Source organism: Strix aluco, chromosome 3 (assembly GCF_031877795.1).
Source record: "Strix aluco isolate bStrAlu1 chromosome 3, bStrAlu1.hap1, whole genome shotgun sequence".
NCBI classification, from domain to species: domain Eukaryota; kingdom Metazoa; phylum Chordata; class Aves; order Strigiformes; family Strigidae; genus Strix; species Strix aluco.
In genome coordinates, this window is record NC_133933.1 from 67,699,107 (window position 1) to 67,718,766 (window position 19,660).

A 19,660-nucleotide genomic window follows, 5' to 3' on the forward strand; every position below is an offset into this window, starting at 1 on the left:
CTACTATTTTTTGTGTAAAAACTTGTCAAAGATCAGACTAAGACATTCAGTGTAAAAGACTTCAGCTCAAACATTTAGAGCATAGCAAAACAAGAGCAGCTGAAGGAGGGTCTCCTCAGACAAGGTTTTGGGTAAGCGAGATAAATGTGTCCAAGCCTTGAATACTAAATTGTCCTTGTGATTATCATAACAGATGATAGTATGGGTGGGGTGCAATTGCTTCCTTTTATTGAGCTGTATGTGAATTAGCGTGACTGTAGATACAATGCAGAGGGCTGTAGTTGTACTCTAAAAGAACATCCTGAGGCAGGCCAGTAACATCTACCATATGGTCTTTGGATGAGGCACAAGGATACTCTAATTTTAGGTTGCTCTCTACAGCATTTTATAGTAGTAAATTGGTACTTGTTGAAAGAAGTATCCTTCCCATGGAGATTTCTTCCTCTTGATTTCCTCTTGGGTTGCAGTCAGTGACACAGGAACCAAGAAATACCAGTGTATGGAATTGATGATGTCCCAGTGTTCTCCTATTCCATTCTCTAGTGATGCTTGGAAAGTGCCAGCATAATATTCTGTCAGATACCAGCCTATTTTGACCACTGGCTTATGTGTTGAAATTTTTTATAACATTGTAAAATGTTTATTCTCATCCCTAAAGCTATGGCTTTGAAATCTGTGGTATTTACTTTGGACCTGAAACAGGACTTGTGTGCCCAAAAACTTGACAAAGGAGGGAGGGGGTGGGGTAACTATTTTTTAAAACTGTAGCTTGCCCTGACTGTGCTAACTTTTGTAAGAAATGTTTTATCCTAATCTGCAGGTAGATGATGTTGCTTGGTTTCATGAAAACCTGTTTTCTCTCTAGTCATAACCAGTCCTGCATCTCCCTTGGAACTGGCAGGAGGACCTCAGCTTCAGCATGCCACGCAATCTCCGCACAACGGGAAACCCATCGCCTGCACGCATGTGATTGTTTCACATCAACCCCCTGTAAATATGGACAGGTAAGAACACTGCAAAGTATTGGGGAGTATTTAGATGATGAGGGTTACTAGAGTAATAAATTATTTTCAGATCCATGTGTTCATTAACTAAATAAGAGACAGCTGTTCAATCTGCCTTGTTTGCTGTTTATTTTTATCCTTTCCTGTGTTCAGAAAGGAACTTTATCATCTTTCACATAGCAGTAACCCATTTTTGCCCAGTGATAAGGAATAATTTTGTAAAAATCCTTTGCAGTGTTTGGAACAATGTCTTGTTTGCTAACAATTATTACATAAATTGAAACCCAATGGAAAGGGCAATTTTTTTCTGTTCCTTTCCATGAATTAAGATTCATAAAAACCACTCTGGTTTTGCTGTGTTAGCTTTGTGATTGGAATAATGAACACTGTGCTCTCAGCCTGGATGTTTCGATTTCTGAATTGCTTGAAGTGTTAGCAAGTTTTGCTTACTAAGGAAAAGTCCTTCACGTGAGATACAGAACTACTCATTTCAGCTTTGCATTTAAAAAAAAAACCCCTTTGTCCTCTATAAGGACAATTTGGGGAGGCAGATATTTAACATTGGGAGCTCTCTATAGCCATGAAGCAAGTCACTCAGACTTTGAGAAATTGTTGAAATGCTTGAAACCTCGGTGTTGAACCGAGTGAAATCTGTTACATAAGCATGAGCTGTCAGTTATTTCAATTTCAGTAATGCAGAAAGCTAAATAATCCCTTAGTCCTTTCATATTTTATGCAGGTAGTGCCAGAATATTCATGGAAAAACTTGAATGTGGGAAGCCATCACACTGTCTGTAATGGGCGGTATGCTTCAGGGTGTGATTGGCACTAATTGAGGGAGGAATTTGCCCTCTGGTCCCTCCATATGCCTGGGGGATCTTAGCCTGCTGTCATGCTGATAAGGATGCTCCTGCTGAGAGAAGTTCTGTCAGTGACACCGAGCACTGAACTGCATTGGATGACCTGCACTGCACAGAGCTGCCTCGTAATTGTCTCGGGCAGCTATTAAATGTTAATCACTCCGAGCCTTATATGCACCTTGATGTTTGTAATATAAAATGTCACACTAATGAATGCTGTCCTGTAGCATTATAATTCGTGTGGAAGGAACCTCGGAATGGCCAAAGTGAAGAATGAATAAATGAGATTGAAGAACAGCTAGATATACCTGATGTTGTAGCACGCACAACAGCAACAGGTGGAGATGGTCTCTTGTGTGAGCACCTCACTCCAGCCCCAAGAAAGATTTGGCTTTTGTCTGGAGAAGACTTGAGCATGTTTTAAGGGCAAGATAGCTTAGATTTCTGACCAGAACCTAAAAAGGCTTTGCCTGGGGGACTTTTGTTGCATATGCTTGCATGGGCAAGAGTAGGGAGTGGAGAGAAGTATTCTTAAGGCCTAGAGCAACAGTCAGTCTCATTCTTCTGCTATGGTGTAGGAATCGTGGGAAGTTTCACCAGGTCTAGGACGGAAGTAGTGCAGGTGTGGGTGGGTCTGTTTTGTATAGCACTGGGGTCTGGCGTGAATGTGTGTCCTGGAACAGGATTGGTGGTCGGTGTTCAGTGACCAAACCCAGAATACCTGTATTTGGGGTCAGAATGCCCGTAGTCAGGTCACTCCCCAGACAGTGCAGGTGCTCCATCCCTTGCACTGGTACCCGTGAAGGAGAGTGACTTGGAAAGCTACTAGAGGCTTGTGTGGAGATAAGGACTTCTACTCTGGGGCATAATAGGAAGTTGCCTGACTGGTTACTGTGCTGAACCTTCATCCCTACTCCTCCCCATCATGTCATTCATCCTGTGTCAGCTCTGTGCCTGGGATTCAGTTGGAAATAGTGTGCTTGCTTCCATGGTCATGAGTACAATGCAATTGAGAAAAATTTTAAAAATTCTGGCCAGGTGAAAGCAATTGATTTCAATGCTTCACCATTCCCTGTTGCTGCTTTTGATCAGCAGTGCAGATCTTTTTGTACTGGAACTTAATTAGCTTTCCAAGATAATTGATCTTTATAAACCATAATGAAAATGCTGTGATCTGCTGCATTATTTAGCACCTATTGTCAACAATTACTAGTTTTATTAGTAAATATTTATTGCATATGATAGATTGGTGCAGTCATCTATCCCACCCAATAGTTTGTCAAAATTTTTATTGGTATTCCTAAACCTGTGTTTTAAACAAATGACCATTAATCAGTTTTCTTTAGGCTTAAAGTTTCTTCACTTTACATTGTGAAAGAAAAAAACAGATGTATTTGCTTGTGACTTGAGCTGTTTTACCACGTTATCACTCAAGTTTTTCAAATAGATCTTACATGAATTCTCAGTTCATAGAAACAATTTCTTTTTTTTTTTTATAGTTGTCTGAGTTAAAATGATGTGTCTGAACATGGTTTTTGTGGTATGTAGTTTTAAGTGGTGCTGCAAGGGTTCTGATTTTGCCACCTATGCTTGCTCTGAGTGTCGTCTCCACAAGTAAATTTGGTTAAACAATTTAATGCTCGAATGCTAATGAAGAATAGTGAATTATTATTGGGGGAGATGGAGCAGAGAGTGACCTTATTTCTGACTTATAAGTCTGTGGTGAGAAGGCTCACAATTGAACTTAAATGAAGACGTTTCTCATCCAGGTGTAGTATGATGGAAACGGCAACACTGACTATATTTTAAAATGGAGATTGGGTTGGAAATTTTCCCGTTACACAGTAAAGTACCTAGAATTACTGAGAAAACCGGTAGTTCATGGGTACTATGATATTATTAATGGTATATTACCTTCTGGCTAGATTCTGGGGTTTGGGTTTTTTACAACAAATGGAAAAATGTTGGGAAAAATGTTGAAAATAAGATACAATGTTAAAGTATTTTCAAACTTTTTGTAAATTATAAAAGATTCCAACAAGATTTTTTTTCCAGATTCTAATTTTTAATTGCTTTACTGAACAGTAGAATCCTGGGAGAAGCCCAATGATAGGAGTTGGAGCTGGATAGCCATTACAGCTGCCTAATCTGTCTCCCACTTACAGATTTTTTGCTTGTTCTCCACCTTCTAATTCTTTGCCCAAGTTAGATCCTGTCTGCTACTTCTCAGAAAGTTATTTCAGTACAGTGGTTTATGTTGACAATATTTTCCTTATGAAACTTGTTCTTATCCTGTAATTCCATTTTTTTTTTTTTTCTGTGCTGCTTTCTATGAATGCCTGCAGTGGGCCTCAGTGAGAGCAGTTCACCTCATCTGTGTGTCTCCATCTCATATAAAGGGAGCTGGGTCTGGATAGATTAGATAACCAGTTTTTAGAAATACATAGTTAAACAAGGTGATTGCCTCAATAACCTGTCTTGGAAAAGAATGTTACTGGGTTTAAATTCTTGTGTAGTGTTCATTGCTCAGTCTGTGGGATAGCCCACTTGAAACTTGCTTTAGCACTACCTTCCCTTCTTTAGGCCTCCAGCTCCCCAGTGCTGGCTGATTTCAGTGCTGTTGTCTCAGTGGATTAAAAATAAATCATCCAAAAGTCTGGGGTCCATTTTGCTGTTAATGTCTATCTGTGACATCTCTGCTAAAATCATGTCAATAAATGAGGCGACTGACATTGTCTTTCAGATCAGGAATAGCAGCTGTGGAAATATTTTGGCACTTTACAAAGGCCTGCAAATCAGTGGTTTTGTTGTGTTTTGTTTTTTTTTTTAATTATTTTTATTTGGTGTTGATTTCCGTTGGGTGATCAGAAACAGACATTATAAATTCTGTCCTGCTTGCTTTCTTCTTTAGTCTCTTCAAATTCTTTAATAGAGCTTTGGCTAAAATTATTGACACCAGATGTAATTTTCAGTAGTTTTTAACTTTTTGGATGTTCCAGTTCCTTTAATTAAATTAGCTGCTCTTCTCTCAACTTCCTCCAGTCTATCTTGTTAATATTGATGTGTCCAGAACAAAATGCAAAGCTGCACAGATGCTTTTTAGCTGCCATGAAGCTGTCTTTCAGATGCTTGCAAGACTGTTATGTTTGGAAATGTACTCTGAACAACTCGGGCAACTTTTTTTTTTATTACATAGATGTCTTGCTACAAGCACACTTATGGAATATGTTAGAATGCCAAAATTATCCAGTTCTTTCTGCAATATTGTATGCCTCAAAGGCTATCTCCAGTGTTGCACTGGACACTGAGACATTGCTAAGAATGTACCATAAGACAGTAAGAACATCTGTAGCAGGTCAAAAATACATTACTTCTTTGTGTTCTTTGCTTTAATGGCTTGTAGCAGTCACCTTTTTTCCTTTTACACTCCCTCCCTAAGTAAGTAGAGAGATCCACTGGTCGGTGAAGGATTACTAAGCATTGTGGTCCAGATGCAACCATAGGCTCAAGTGGTCCCTAAGCTACTAATTACCAGAAGCTGGAGGGTATACGACTCTCCTAGGAATTTGTCTGATCTCCTTTTGAGCTTGTGGCCTCTAAGATGTCCAATGGAAATTAATTCCACAGTTCCATTTTTTCCCTTTGTTTCTTCCCAGTTTGCTCCCCTAGTAATTTGGTAGAGCAAATAGCATAAAATATAGAACTTTTTATAGCATAAAATTTAGAAGATTCATAGTCATGGTTTCCTCTTTTGTACCCCCTTTGTGATTGTATAGGCTTCTCTGTCTCAAAAGACATCATTCAAGTCTCAATCCTGGTCTAACTTGGTGTATGATACTGGCAGTGCAATGACAAATAAATACAAAGAACTATTTATCTATGAAGTCAGCTGATCAGTTGGATAGAAAAATTAAGATGTTTGCAGAAGCAAGAGGCTTCTTCATTGTACCAATACTTGTTGAAGTACTATGCTGTTTAATTTATGTGAATGAGCAGTTGCTGGGTTTCCAACTCTTTCTTACCCCATCCATCAAACTTGCCGTGTTATCCTAGCTCTGGTAAGGTTATTGGCAGTAGATGGGGATGAAGTAAGTAATAGGATACCTTACAGTGAATAATAACCTAATAACTATATTATAAAGCAGGTTTTATTAGTCCTAAAGCATTTCACAGATTCTGCTCCTCATCTTACAGATGTGGATCTCTGACACAAAAGGGTGATGTGACTTGTGACCTCTCCCAAGCAGCCAACAGGGTTTCTGTGTTTGCTCTCAAACACAGTGCAGTGAAATATATTTTTCACTTTGAAATTTGCTCAGCTTATCCACAGATGAAAAAAGGGGAATGCCTTTCTTAAAAAGAACTGGTGATGGCTTGAGAAACTGGGAAAAGCTTCATATGAAAAGCAGTATGTTTTTCTCACAGGAAACCTGGGCTTTGGATAAAGTGTTGCCAATTTCAAGAGCTGTAATTATTTTCTGACTCTTGGGAAGTACTGTAAAACAATTCTGTAATTGTTTGTGAAGAGTTGGACACCCAAAGAAGCCAGCAAATGGAAATAAACCATATGCTAATTGCAAGCAGGTTTTTTTTTAAGACTAGTAAATGTACTGTCAGGAAAAAATAAGCCTGTGAAACCAAGCCACCTGCTCAGAAACAGCCTGAGGAAATTGATAGCCTAGTTTCAATCTAGGAAAATTGCATCTGAGCCTTTGTGGCTGAAGCATTTCCAAACAACCTGAACAGTCGTGATGTGGTCCAAATAGGGAATAAATACCCAGGGTTGTCAGGATCTAACTGTTGAGGGCCTTAAGAAGCACCTGTGAAAGATCACATGGTTTTTGAGTGTCAGTTGAGTACTTGCTCTTTCTCAAGGAGCTCATGGTCCCATTACTGTCATCCTGTTCACTGAAGTAGCACCTTAGTTTCTCCCCTCTGGCAAGATAGTGCACATGCTGTCTGCAAAGACAGAGGGATTTGACAATACAGCGCCTGATAAAAGGGTTGGGAGGGGAGGGGCAAGACTGAGAGACATGATCATGTGTCTTCTCAGGAGAGTATGTGTAATTGGAGAGTGTGTCTGTGCTTGTACTGCTCCTGAGTGGGGGAGATGTACAAGAGCTTGCTCACAAGGCATGTCTGTCAAGTGGGAGATGGAAAAGAAAGTGCAGATTGACGTGAGGGATGCTGGGAGGTGTTTCTTTTGGCTTGGGCATGATCAACGGGAGGAGCGCAGAGTTGGGTAGTGCCTTGGGAAAAAGCCCTAAGAACTTGTAGGGGAGGAGGGACTGGAAGAACTGCATTGGCAAGGGAGTTTTTTTCTCAGGATGAGTGGCAGGTGGAAGAGGCTGCTCCAAAACTGGAGGCGGGAGGTGATCCAAGGAATAACAAGAATCACAATAATCTTATCTAAGGGCAATTACATTGATTTGAAATAAGAGGAGGGGTATGGCAAAGGTTATGAGAGCTGAAAAAGATGTTAGAGGCTATAAATGGCATTAGGTGGGTGGCTGAAGATAGTGGTGGTACTGCAGGGCTCTTCTTAATGCTTCGCATTGCAGTCACTTCTCAGAACTGCAGTGTCCGCAAGTGCTCTGTCTGGGGATCGTGTAGCCAAATGTAACAATCCTGTGTGTTTGAGGGAAGGCATATCTAGTACTTGGCTGCAAAAACAGTTTTTCTACTGTGGTAGAAGTATAGTTTTGTTTTTACTGTCTAAAAGAATGCTTGGGATTAATGCAGGCTTTTCCATTTGTAATACTGCTTTGAGGAGGACTAAATTTCTGTTCTAGATGAAGTGTATGAGGAAATACCTATGTTTCTCTTTCAGCAATCTCAATCCAGAGCAAAATACAAACGAAAATGGAATGTCTATGCAGAATGATAACTTTGAAGAGATCATAAACCTGCCTATTGGTTCGAAACCATCCCGGCTGGATGCCATAAACAATGACGGAAGCAATACTCCTGAAATTCCTTTGAATCCAATTCTAGCCTTTGAAGATAAGGGGACTCTCTTGCCTCAGGTAGATAGTGTTCAAACACATCAAACAGCAGGTAGGTTTGCCTTGGTTCATTAACACTTGTAATGTGTTGTAATTGACAGAGGACCTAGAGCTCTTAATTGACATAAATTGGTTAAGCATTTTTAAACCCCGTATTATTTGGGGAAAGGAGCATATCTCCTCTTTGTAAAGCTGTGCATGCCAAGTACATACAGATGCTGTGCAAATTATGGTGAGGCCTTTTCTTTGAGGGGCGTTTCTCAGTTACACTGCACTGTCTGCCATTTGAACTTGCTTGAAAATATTTGCCCTGTGCTTTCAAACAGAAATGCTAAGTGAGAGCTGGTGTTCCTAGCTTATGATCAGCAATCATCTTCCAGTTCTGCAAGAGTAGTATCAGATCCGCACAGGCAGAAGGGGAGCCAGTACCTACCTGCTATGTAAAATTCTGGATGTACTTCCCTCATGAAGTTCTTGCTGCCATGAATACTGAGGGATGGTTTGCAGCACACTAGATTTTTCTGAATTACATCGCAACTTTTAAAGGATGTTAGGTAAACAGATACTAATTTAGCAAGTTAAATTGGACTACCATTTTCTTTTTCTGTGGCTAGGAAGTGTAAGGAAAATCATCTTATAATAAAATAATTGCATAAATGCATAGCATTTTGAAGTAAGCATTGTCACTCTTTGCTGACCTGTCATTTTTGATACCTTCTGTTGTAGAAGTGATCTGATTGTTTCTCCTGAAGAACCAAAGGTGATATGAGCATCTCTGCAGTCAGTGGAGTTTCTTCCATGCTATGAAGGAGTGTTTTATTTTTTCTCTCCAGTTTTCTAAAGATTTCTTGAATATCTTTTTTGGAAGGACTTTAGTAAAACCAGCAGAAGAAATGATGGGAATAGACTTGGGTCACCTTTCTAATAGCTTTCATCACTAGAAAAATCATGCTTCACGTGCATTACTTAATATGGCTTTTTCCAACAAGCTTTTTCTGTTAGTAAATGGATATTTGTGCATTCCTTAAGACAGAAGACACTGGAATCTGAAAGCAATGGGCTGATTTGGGTGGTGGGAGTGATTCTTTTTTTAAAAAGATGGGTGTTGGTTTAAAAGGCATAATTGTAAAATTGGCAAAGAATCTTTTACACTTTGTGGTTCTAATACTTGAAAAATAAATACCTCATTGCTCTACAAGTAGAGTTAATGGGGTGTTTTATTTAAACCTGTTGGTTTAAATATTATTGCAGAGAACTCTAATTATGGGGGCAAAGTATAGGCTTCTGTATCAGGTTCTTGTAAATGTAATTCCTACAGGGACATTCTGTAAATTGAGACGTCACTATGATCTTCTCGCATTTTCTCTAAAAACACAAAACAAGGCAGGTTTTAAAATGTGAAAATTTGAAAGCGTTATTTTTTCATGGACAAGAGGAAAACCTATTGTTCTCCTAGATGATGTATTTATGAATTTTGTTCAGTACAGAAATAAATTGTTTAATTGAATAAATTAGAAAAATGTGGTAAAACAATACTGCAAACTTGATTTCTTTAGTTACATCCATGTTCACAATATTGTAAAAGATGTGTACACATAGTGCACGCATGTGCGCACACACTCACAAGGAAATACCTTGTTCTGAGTCCTGTAAACTGCTGCTGTTCCCAATGATGGAAGACTTTGCCTTATCAGACTATTGAAGACTGTGTGAAACCTGAAATATTTGATTTTTGGATGATGAAGCAGGTTTGGGGATTTTTTTTGGTTTTGCTCGTTTCAGAGCAAATGGAAAATGGTCATTGTTTGTGCTTTTTATGTAGTGTGTGATTTTTGTAAAGCAGTGCAGTTTGATAAGAGGAGCAATGCAGCTTGCCTTCTCTTTAGTTTGATGCTGATTTTTGCTGTCATTGTTCCATCCCTCACTTTGGTTGCTATTGGGCAGAACTGTAAAATCTTGCACCTTTTTGTGCTTTGATAAACAATGCTGTTACGGGGAGAGCTCACTCTAGGTACTTGAGGCACCAGCCAGTGCCTGATGCATTGCTCACTGAAGTCAGTGAGTAGATCCTTGGCTAGTGGAAAGGGAGGTTTACCAAGTTTCAGTTCATGTCACCAGAGAACATACTGTTAAGATTCCTGCACTTGCCTTTAGTGAGCACTGAGCTAGGCCTCTAGGAAGCTGTGCAGGAAGCCTGTGCTAGCCGAAGAAATCTTCTGGGAAAAGCTGAAGAAATTTTGAAGAAATTGCTTTCTGCTGCTTCCAAGTGTTCATCTTAAACAGGAGATGGGATAAAAGCAATGGAAATGCAATGAGAAAGGTACTTCACCTGCCAGAATATATATGGAAGGGAAAAAACAGCCATTCAGTCAGAATGCTTTCAATAGTGGCTTGTGACACAGTAAAATGAATTGAGTTCCTTTCGTGCTTTCTTTAGTTTTCCATGTACATAGCCACAATATTTTGAAGTGTCCAAAACATGTAGTTTTTCTTTAATCCTATATATAGCATGCAAGTACCAAATAAAACTTGTTTGAAATATTTACTTCTATTTATATTTTCATTTTCTTGCATAGTTGAAACAGGAGTCAATCTATGATGGAAAACTCTTCTTGCTACTCCTGGCCTGCTTAAAACTTTTCTTCAGGTTTCCTTTAATCTCTTTACTAGAAAAATCAGTGCAGGGTCACTTACAGCTAGAAACAGGAAAGAAATATCCAGTAAGATTTAGCTTCAATTTTAAGTTTGAGGATTCATTTAGGCTCAGGTTTAAATTATGCTGGTTGGTTTTTGTGAGACTTCAGAATGTTCGCTTCACTGTTAGCAGCACAGAGATGAAAAGCCTGCTTCATTTCTCATGTGTGGGTTTGTTGTTGGTTTTTTTAAACAGGACTGCAGTAAAAACAATTTATATTTGTATTCATTCCAGGTTTGCTTCAAATGAAAGAGAAAATTTCCTCCTTTTCAGGGGCCTGACATAGAAATGAAAAGCTAGGGAATTGGGAGTAGAATTAGGTGTACTAATAAAAAAAAAAAAAGTGAAGGGATTGAAATTTTAAGTCTTGGTTTAAACTTCTTTCTTTAGATGCAGGGAAAAATAGTTTCTCTTCTGTTGAATGTTGTTCTTGATAATAAAATATGGTATCAAATGAAGGCCAGCTCCTTTGCCTGCTATTGTAACTGGTTTTGTTGTTTGTACTATCAGATGCACTCAGTGAGGTTGAAGAAGGAATTGTAGAAGAGACAGACAGCTGTTCTGAGGGTACAGAGTAGTAACCTTTCACAGCAGCTAGACTGTGTGCTTTGGAAAGACTCAGCTCCTTGCTCACGTCGTAACAGCACAACATAAATGCTTAGGGGGGTGATATTCAGTGAGGGTAGTTCAGTACCTCACAGCTACTGGGTTGTTCACCATTAGCTTTGATTGTTTCACATCTCTTATCTCCTCGTTCCTGATGAAGAATGTTTTGTTATTTGCCTTCTTGCGAAGACCTTGACATATTTTTTGCAGTTAAATACCTAAGAAAAACAGACAGATTCTAATGCCATTACTTAATATTGCGCTGATTTTCTTTTTGGAAAAATGATCTAAAGTCACCCAAGGAGGTGGCCTGAAGTTTGAGATTTTCTGGGTTTGTGCCTAGCTGTGTCATTCAGCTCTCTGTAGTCCTCTGTTTTAATAAGACTGACTGCCCACAGCTGAGCACATGGGTCTTTCACATGAGATTTCAAAAGAAAATTCCTGTCACACATAAAGCAGTATGGCATTGTCAATATTTATCTGAAGTTTGTGTTCTCTGTTTGTAACAGGCCTTTACTGCACTGCAGAAAGGCTTTTGAGTGTGTTTTTGGTTGGGTTTTTTTAAACAGTACTATTTGAGAGAACTTGCAGTTATTGAAAGGAATTATTAACAGAAATGCCTCCCTCAAGCACCAAAACTACGCTTAGAGATTTGGGCCTCAGTAAAATGCAATGTTGAGCTCTTAGTTATAACAATGATTTTTTTAATTATTTTTTTAATCACACTTTTATTCCATGTTTGTAGCCAGTGGCAGCTCTAAAGCTCTACATGCATGCAAGAGTTACAGCTTGGTCAGAAGTACGTCAAAAGACAGGAAACTCTTCAGAAATGTTTTCATAAGAAACTGTTCTACTTGGGTGCAGATGTTTTTTCCAGAAGAATGGTTCCAAAATTTTGGTATTCCACCCAGCTCAACATGAAGCTCCAGCCTTGTATTTAAAAACAAGTGTATTGATCAAAGGTGGAATTGGATTACTAATAGATGATGACCATTATTATTAGATTACTATTCTCTTACAAATTAAAACCTACGTTAAAAAAAGTGCTGCGTAATTTCAAGGCTCTGTGCTACATTTTTTCCTGAAAATGAAATGTATCCTGTATACATGTAAGAAAATTAGTTGAATTTAAACATACTACTACTTTTTTTTGTTCTTTAACTCCTTTTAAAATGAAGTATCAATATCAAAATATAAGATCAATTTCTAATTTTGCCAGATTTGTTCATTCTTTCCCTGTTGCAAGTATGTTTGGAAATAATTTACCACTTGCAGAACAGAGGTTTCTGTATTCAAAGACATCTCACCCAAATCTATATGGTAGCTGCTATGTTCTGAACATGCTCTATGCAACATTTACCTGCCTCAATGTGCCTTTGCTCCTTCTGCTGGACTAGTAGTGCCTACAGTGCATGCAAGGATCAGCCTTAAGGCTTGCCCTACTGTTTCTTACAAGTTTCTCACAATTTCTCTGAGTTGTCCCTCAGCAGTTACTTCCTATAGTAACCTGTTAGTAGTTTGCTACCTTTATACTACAGGTTAATTCAGTTATTTTCTAAAGTCAAGTCCCTGGAGTCTGCTCTGAAATAAGGGACATGGAACAGAAATAAAATCAAGATGAATGCAGAGGAACCTGTGTACTTGAGAAATGCTTCTTCAGTAGAATCAGGCTGTTACGTGAATAAAACCTCATGAATACAGCACTGTTTTTTTGGAGGGGGTGGTGAGGAAACCAAAAACAAACCATGGAAGATCAGCCAAGCGTAACATGTTTTCCAAACCATTGGGGGCAATGTAGCCGTAGTCCTCAAGCACACTTAAGCCAGCCAAGGTGTTCAAGGGATTGCCTTTTGACCTGCTCCAATTCTTGTTATTGGAACATCTCTTTTGTATGATGGAATTGTAAGTAGCAGGAAAACTTTAACTACAGAAACCAACAAAAAGAATTGTCTTCTCTGAAAGTTCAGGCTCTTGGATCTGGTAAGTTTTAATTTAATATTGTGACTTAAATATTAACTGTCGTCTTGGCAAATAGCTGCCCTGAGGAGCTCTTGAGTTTCTTCTGTTTGTTGACGGACTTGCTCAAGGAGTTTGGCCATTTGGCTTTTTCTGAATGCTAATGAAAATTCCGGATCTGAAGAGGAAAAATAAATGTTAGGCAACCTGCTGGTTTTCCCTGTATTTTAATGCAGATGCTTAGAAAGCTTTATATTTCAGGTTAGATACAGTTGATGGTTCTTATTACAGTGTAAAGTATAGAGAAGTTAGAACAATATTCTTCTACTACACAAAGATACTAATTGAGTTTTCATCCCTATGACTGTTCAAGATTGTTTGCTGCTAAAGTCTCCTAATCTACATGTCTAAAGCTCAGTTGCCAAATTCAGCCTTATGCAACAGGTGCATACCAAGACGTAGCAGGCTTTTGGCTCTGGCTCTACATATGTGAAGATACACTCTATATACATTTGTTACCATATTATAACTCTCATCTGTACTCAACTTCTACCCAAAACCAAAAAAACGAATCAAAAATAGAAAAAAATCAAGGAACAGAATGTAAAGTATGAAAAAGATGTGAGACTTCCCAGCTTTAACACCAGCTAATCATGTGATTTGCTTGCTTTATCAAAATAAAATAAATTCATATTTGAAAAGCTTTTAGGCTGTGTCTAGTGCCAAATATTCTTATATTGGATAAAAACATCTGTACCTGAAGTCCTGTTTCCCTGCTGATCAAAAAGCCTTTAGTTTTAAAGCAAACAAACAAAAATCCCTGCCTTTACCGTAAAATACTTAAAAACAGGTAAGGTAACAGCCACCCTTGAGATTATTCTGTTTGCTTAAGCGAGCAGAGCTAGTCGCCAGAGAAGTTGCCCAGCATTGTCATGTCTGTTACAAAGCAATGCCCGGGGCAGGCAGGAGCAGGCAGCGCCCAGGGGCTTGGCCCAGCAGGAAGGACATACCTTCTCGAAGTCTGCAAAATGTAGAGATGCCCAGCTGCTGAAAGCGGATCTCTTGGTGGGTAAGAAAATTCTTGAGGTAGTCCTGAATCTCTCCAATGTGATGCTTCAACAAAAGGATCATTTCTTCTGCATAAATGGGAGAACCACCGGAGATGAATAGGAGCCTTTAAAACTGATTTTTTTAACATCATTTAAGATTGTTAATGACTCGTCTACCTTCAGCTACAACCAACATTACTGTGAAGAATGGCAAAGGATGTCCATGTACTACAGCCTCTTATGGTATCGCTGGTACCTCAGGTAAATAAAACGCTGAGCGGGCTGCTGTGGTAGGAAGCTGGTCCTTGTGCAAGCTGCATGCTGATATAGGGACTGATCAGGCTGTCGTGCGAACCCATCCATGAAGCGATTATCCTGCTGGACTCTGTTCACTACTTGAGAGTCTGTTCTGTTGCAAATCCTCAATGGTAGGATTGAAACAGGTTTGCATTTTCCCTTACTAAAGACTCATTACAGGCTTTGGTTTCTCTCACATCTAAGGATTAAAATCTAACCACGCTTTTCTAAAGAACATGGCAAGAATCATATGACTAGCTTTTTCTTGCAAGTCTCAAAGGCTCTCAGCTGTGTGGGACAAGTATATTAGGCATAAAGCTCTTTGTTTTCTGCAGGTAAGAATAGTGCTCTTCCCGTTCTCTCTCAAACTTAAAAAAAATACAGGCTACATTCTTAAAAGCCACTTCACTGTTCCTGCTAATCTAGTCTAGAATTACAACAGCAGTGTTGTTCAGTAAGACGCCTTCCTCTTGCTGGCCAGGGAGCTTAGTTGATACATTTTGGAACACAACCACCTCCTTATAATTGTCTCTCGCAACCTCTGCTTCTATCTGTGGGGAATGCCATCACCTTGTGTATACTGAGAAGGAGGGTCAAACAGAAAAATGCAACAATCTGTCTTGTCTTGAAACATTTTTTCATCATTCCCTTGGTAAGGAGTGTTCTATGCTATCCCCCTTTCCTACTTAGGTTGTTTTTAATGACCCCAGAATGGCTACAGACTAGCCCTGAAGAATGGTAGTGCTTGAGGAAGGCAACCAGCAGCTGAATCAGATCTTTATCTATGGTCCATTTTAATCCCCGGGCTTTCTCATGCACTCAAGCACTGGTTTTTGTGTATTTCAAGGGTGACTTGTAGGTGCTTTTATGCTAATAAATATGTAGAGACCAGATGCTATAGGAATGTTAAAGGTTGTTTGGTGCCTGACAGCTAACTCATTTGGGAAAGGGCTCATTTCACTCCAGTCAGTCATAAATCTCTTTGAAAGCAGAGTTAATGCTGTGTGACAGTTACCGTGACCTATCATGTGCTGGATGATGGAGGCAGCTTGAAAGGATGGCTCAGTATGTTCCAGTTGGCCAGCCAGTCTCACCAAGCATTTTGTCAAGGGTTCATCCATCCATTGGACCATGCGTAACGTGGCTCCTTCTGGAAGACAGAAAGATAAGAGAGTAGTCTGTAAATAGAAACTCCAGTGTTGAAGAAATGAAGATGAGAGGTCTGCCAGAAACCATACTGCCTAAACAGGAAATCCTTCATGCAGCTAGAGAAGCAAAATAGGTGCTGAACTTGTGCAATATGTATGTTTAGGTTGTAAAAAAGGGTCATGTCCTGAGGTTATGCTCTCAGTAAGGTAGGGCCGTGGATTTGATTCATAGAAAGACTGATGGGATTTTTAATTTGTTGGTTCTGTGTTCTGAAAGAATGAATCACTTCATGTACAAGATCCACTCTTGCCCAGTGGGCATCTCTTGCAAAATTAAATGTGACATTCGCCAGTTGCGTGGCAATTATACCAGATACAAGAGAGGAAATGTTTGACAGACAGTATCCAATGCTGGGGCAGGCGGGGAAAATTTACACTGATCCTCTACCATGAGGAGTGCTGTATGTTCCACAGGTGCTAATTTGGGATCTCTTAAAAAGTCTATGTGCAAAAAATTTCAAGAGAAAGAGCCACTTATTATTTTAGTCTTTTTTAATTCTTATATTAGTTTGTGCTATTGTGAAATGAATTCAGCCAGAGAAACTGGGTGACATTACAAATCAAAGTAGACAGACCACGTACAACAGTAAAGTTCAGCACAAAGAATTTCGAGTAAAAAATTTTAAGCAGTTCAACAGAAAAAAAGTGCAAAACAGAGCCCACGTGTCCTGCCAGTGAGTCAGATCTTGGTCTTGAAGCTTCTGGCAAAATTCCCAGTGAATTTAAAGAGGAAGACCTGGGCTGTATGTCCACCTGTACTTCATCTCCTATTAGGATTAATAAAGGACATGTACACTCTCAGATTAAGCCATTTATGGTGGGGTTGCTTCCCTACCTTGCTTTGCTAACTCAGCAAGGCAAGATGTCACATAACGGAGAGAGTCTTCTTGAGTGTCGGTAGAAAGCATGGTCTGGAGGAGACCTTCAACACATGGGCTCTCAATGATTCTCTACAACAAGAGAAAGATTCATGTTTAGCACTTCCATTATGTTTTAGTGGTGTCCGAGGACTTCCAAAGTACTGAATAACTCTTTGCAATACTGAGGGCTAAAACATTTAATAATGGAAATGTCTCCTCTCAGATCTACCACAGCCAGGTGACAAACACCTTGGGTTGTTCAGACATCACCTGATTTTAGGTATCTTGCCAAACAGGCAATTTCCAGAGCTTGCTCTGTCTGTGGGATCTTCTCATGATCACAGATCACTGCTGTACCCAGTTGTATGTTAATATTAAGCTGTCATTTGTTCAAGTCTTGCTGCAGAGGTAAATAAGCTGAGTGCTCCATAGCAAAGCCTTGGGAAATGTGGAAGTCTTTCAGTTTCTCTTATTTGCCTCCAGGGCTTTGAAAACTTCCTAGTGTTGAAATGCTCTGATCTGCAGAAATGTGAGATGACCTCTCACTAGCAAAAGTGAGTTCTGGTTCTGGAGAGAAATGTTATGAATTAAACATTTTTGTGTATCCCTTATCTTTTAGGTTGATTCTGCTATGCCAAAAGTGGTATTGGACAGCATGTCTCTGTACTGGGATGTACATTTTAGAGACTGAGTTGAAAACAGATAAGAGACTTCACCTGTGCTGACCTGGATTAAAAGCACATGAGACTAAGAAATGAATCCTGAATGAGTCACCTGGAGGTGACTGGTTACTAGTGAAGTTGAACCACAAAGTCAGCTCTCTGGGAGGTCCCAATAATGGAAGCTGCTTGCTCCCTAAGGCAGCTCAGGTGTCTATCAACAAAAGGGAGTATCTTTTTTTGTGCGCTCATTTTATGTTGCAGTTTCTCAACTTGCTGCTTAGAGGCTAAAGCGGGATTCAAGACTGCTGCCTTCCAAGCTCCCACACTCTGTTCGTGTCCTACTGGCATAACAACACCTTTTCTTCCTCTTGTGCCAAGGACTCGTGTTTTAGGGATGGTTCATTCTTGGAAACCTGGTGCCCCCACTCAGGTCTGTGGATTCACTTGTGCAGTTAGAGCTAAATACTCTATACATTATAAAGCTTTATGAAGATGAACCAGCTCCCTGCTGATAACAGAATAAAATCACAGAATTTAAGTGACAAATACGGCAATTTTTTTAAAGCAAACTTTGAAAAGATGATCCATTTTTACTCTTACTGGGGGCCTTGAGTTTGAGAGAATCTGTTTCCCTGCAAAAATTGACTTCACAACTATCAGAGGTTCATATAATTCTTATCTTAGTGTAAATAAAAAAAAAAAAAGTTTTCCTTTTGGCTAGTTTAAATCTCTGGAACTAGTGGTAATCGGATCATGAACAAAGGAGAAAAAAAAAAAAGAACTGAATCTCAAAAAGCAGGTACTAGAAAGTGGGAAAAAAACAGACTAGGATTTGGGTTTTTTTTCCCCCAATATTGATTGTTACTAGTGGCACTGTTTGATTAAGGTACTCTTAAAAGGCAAGGAGAAAGGAAGTGCATCTGTGGATATGGATTTCATTAGAAGCAAAGTCAGCAATAGAGATCTTTATAGCAGCTTGGCACAACTAGTATCTTACCAAACAGGCAAATCGTATATCAATATCTGGGGTTATATTTAACAAACTGTGAGTGAAATTAGATCAGTGTTGAACACTGTAAATGGATAACTAAGGGCAGCCGAAGAGTGAGAGTTAGGAAATAAGGGTTCGGTTTATAACAAACCTCAGATTTTCCTGGAGGGTTCCTTTAATTAGTAAGAAATGTCTTTGTTAGAAGTATGTTTTATACCTATGATGCAGTCATTCTAATTAGGTAACCACATCACTCATAGGAAAAATTAGACATTTCTTATTTTCATTAGCATTTTTGTATTGTATTGGAAAAATATGAATAAAACCCCCTTTCATTATGGCACATCAGGTCCTCTTATTCATACACACAATTCTGTGTAGAGTATCCTTGATGTATGCCTCATTTAAAAAAAAAATATCTGTGGGTAATGCTGATTTGATATAAATATAATTGCAACCTCCCAGGGTCTAGTTCAGTGACAGTGACCTACCTGTATGTTTTTGGAAAGGCTCAGGTTTTTGATGATACAAGCAGTATGGCCAACAATCACAGGGTCTGTTTTATGTGCTGATAGTAGCATCCCCAGGCTCTGTAGTAGCTCAGCACATGCCAGAGTGTCCTGAAAAGAGCAACCAGAATCTCAATTACATCAGGTATGGACAACACAATGCAGCTTTGCAGCAAACTATAGATAGATAGATCTTAGCTCTGAAAGATGAGCATTACTTAGCTCGTTTAAACCAATGGTGTAGTGTCTGGGTGCTGTGCTTTTTCTCTCAAAATATGGTCTACTGACTGGCACTGATATACAGAGCGCTTGCTATGAAAAGCTGGAGTCTTTAAGGTCCAGTAGTTTACTTTTGTTTGCATCAAACACTTCCCAGAGGTTGTTGGTGGTCAGGGGAAGGATGTGTGATCCTGACTGGAAGGAGAAGTGGTTAGGGTACGTGTGAAAGGCGAAAGTAGGTGGTGAAGTAGCAGCAGCAGCAGCATGTCCTTGAGTACCTCATCAACTTACCTTGCCTACAATAATGGACTGTTTGTGATCAGGCATCACTTCAGTAACATGTTCCAAACAGCATCTTCTGAGTTTAGACATATGTTTCTCTGCTGCCTGATGGATATTTTAGAGGGACTTTACTGAGTTCCTCTCTCTCTGAATGTAGTCTTCCTCCAATTACCACTAGCATTAATTGAATCAGACCTTCTCAGTTTGGATTACTGCCCAGGTAGTTTCCTCAGTAACAGTATGGATTAAGGGTGCACTGCTGTTTCTAAGAGAAACCTGATCTCAACAGGCTTTGGCTTAGGTCTACAGTTAAAAGCAAAATATTTCCTCTTGGAAGTGTTTTTACTTTCAGTTTCTTTCCCTTAGGAATTTGAGTTCTTTATGCAGTTCTTATGCTTGTTAGTAATGAACTATGTTATTTGTGCTACTTAGAAATTGAGACACATTAGCAAGAGTG

At 39.2% G+C, this 19,660-nt stretch overlaps 2 protein-coding genes across 8 annotated transcripts in view; one reads left to right on the forward strand and one right to left on the reverse strand.

The window, feature by feature from the left end:
* Positions 1-10,414, forward strand: part of MAP7 (microtubule associated protein 7) — a 107,218-nt gene extending 96,804 nt beyond the window's left edge. For all 6 annotated transcript variants that reach the window (XM_074819007.1, XM_074819008.1, XM_074819010.1 and 3 more), the window contains 3 exons: positions 866-1,004; positions 7,695-7,921; positions 8,596-10,414. In XM_074819007.1, coding sequence (XP_074675108.1) covers positions 866-1,004; positions 7,695-7,921; positions 8,596-8,606 — 377 coding nt within the window. In that variant the 3' untranslated portion in view covers positions 8,607-10,414. The remainder of the gene's footprint in view (positions 1-865; positions 1,005-7,694; positions 7,922-8,595) is intronic.
* A 1,439-nt stretch (positions 10,415-11,853) lies between these two features.
* The window catches only part of LOC141921076 (uncharacterized), a 34,566-nt gene continuing 26,759 nt past the window's right edge, over positions 11,854-19,660 (reverse strand). For both annotated transcript variants that reach the window (XM_074819014.1, XM_074819013.1), the window contains exons 11-15: positions 18,685-18,813; positions 16,516-16,630; positions 15,488-15,622; positions 14,137-14,262; positions 11,854-13,304 (exon numbers count right to left, since the gene is read on the reverse strand). In XM_074819014.1, the coding sequence (XP_074675115.1) occupies positions 13,183-13,304; positions 14,137-14,262; positions 15,488-15,622; positions 16,516-16,630; positions 18,685-18,813 (627 nt within the window). In that variant the 3' untranslated portion in view covers positions 11,854-13,182. The remainder of the gene's footprint in view (positions 13,305-14,136; positions 14,263-15,487; positions 15,623-16,515; positions 16,631-18,684; positions 18,814-19,660) is intronic.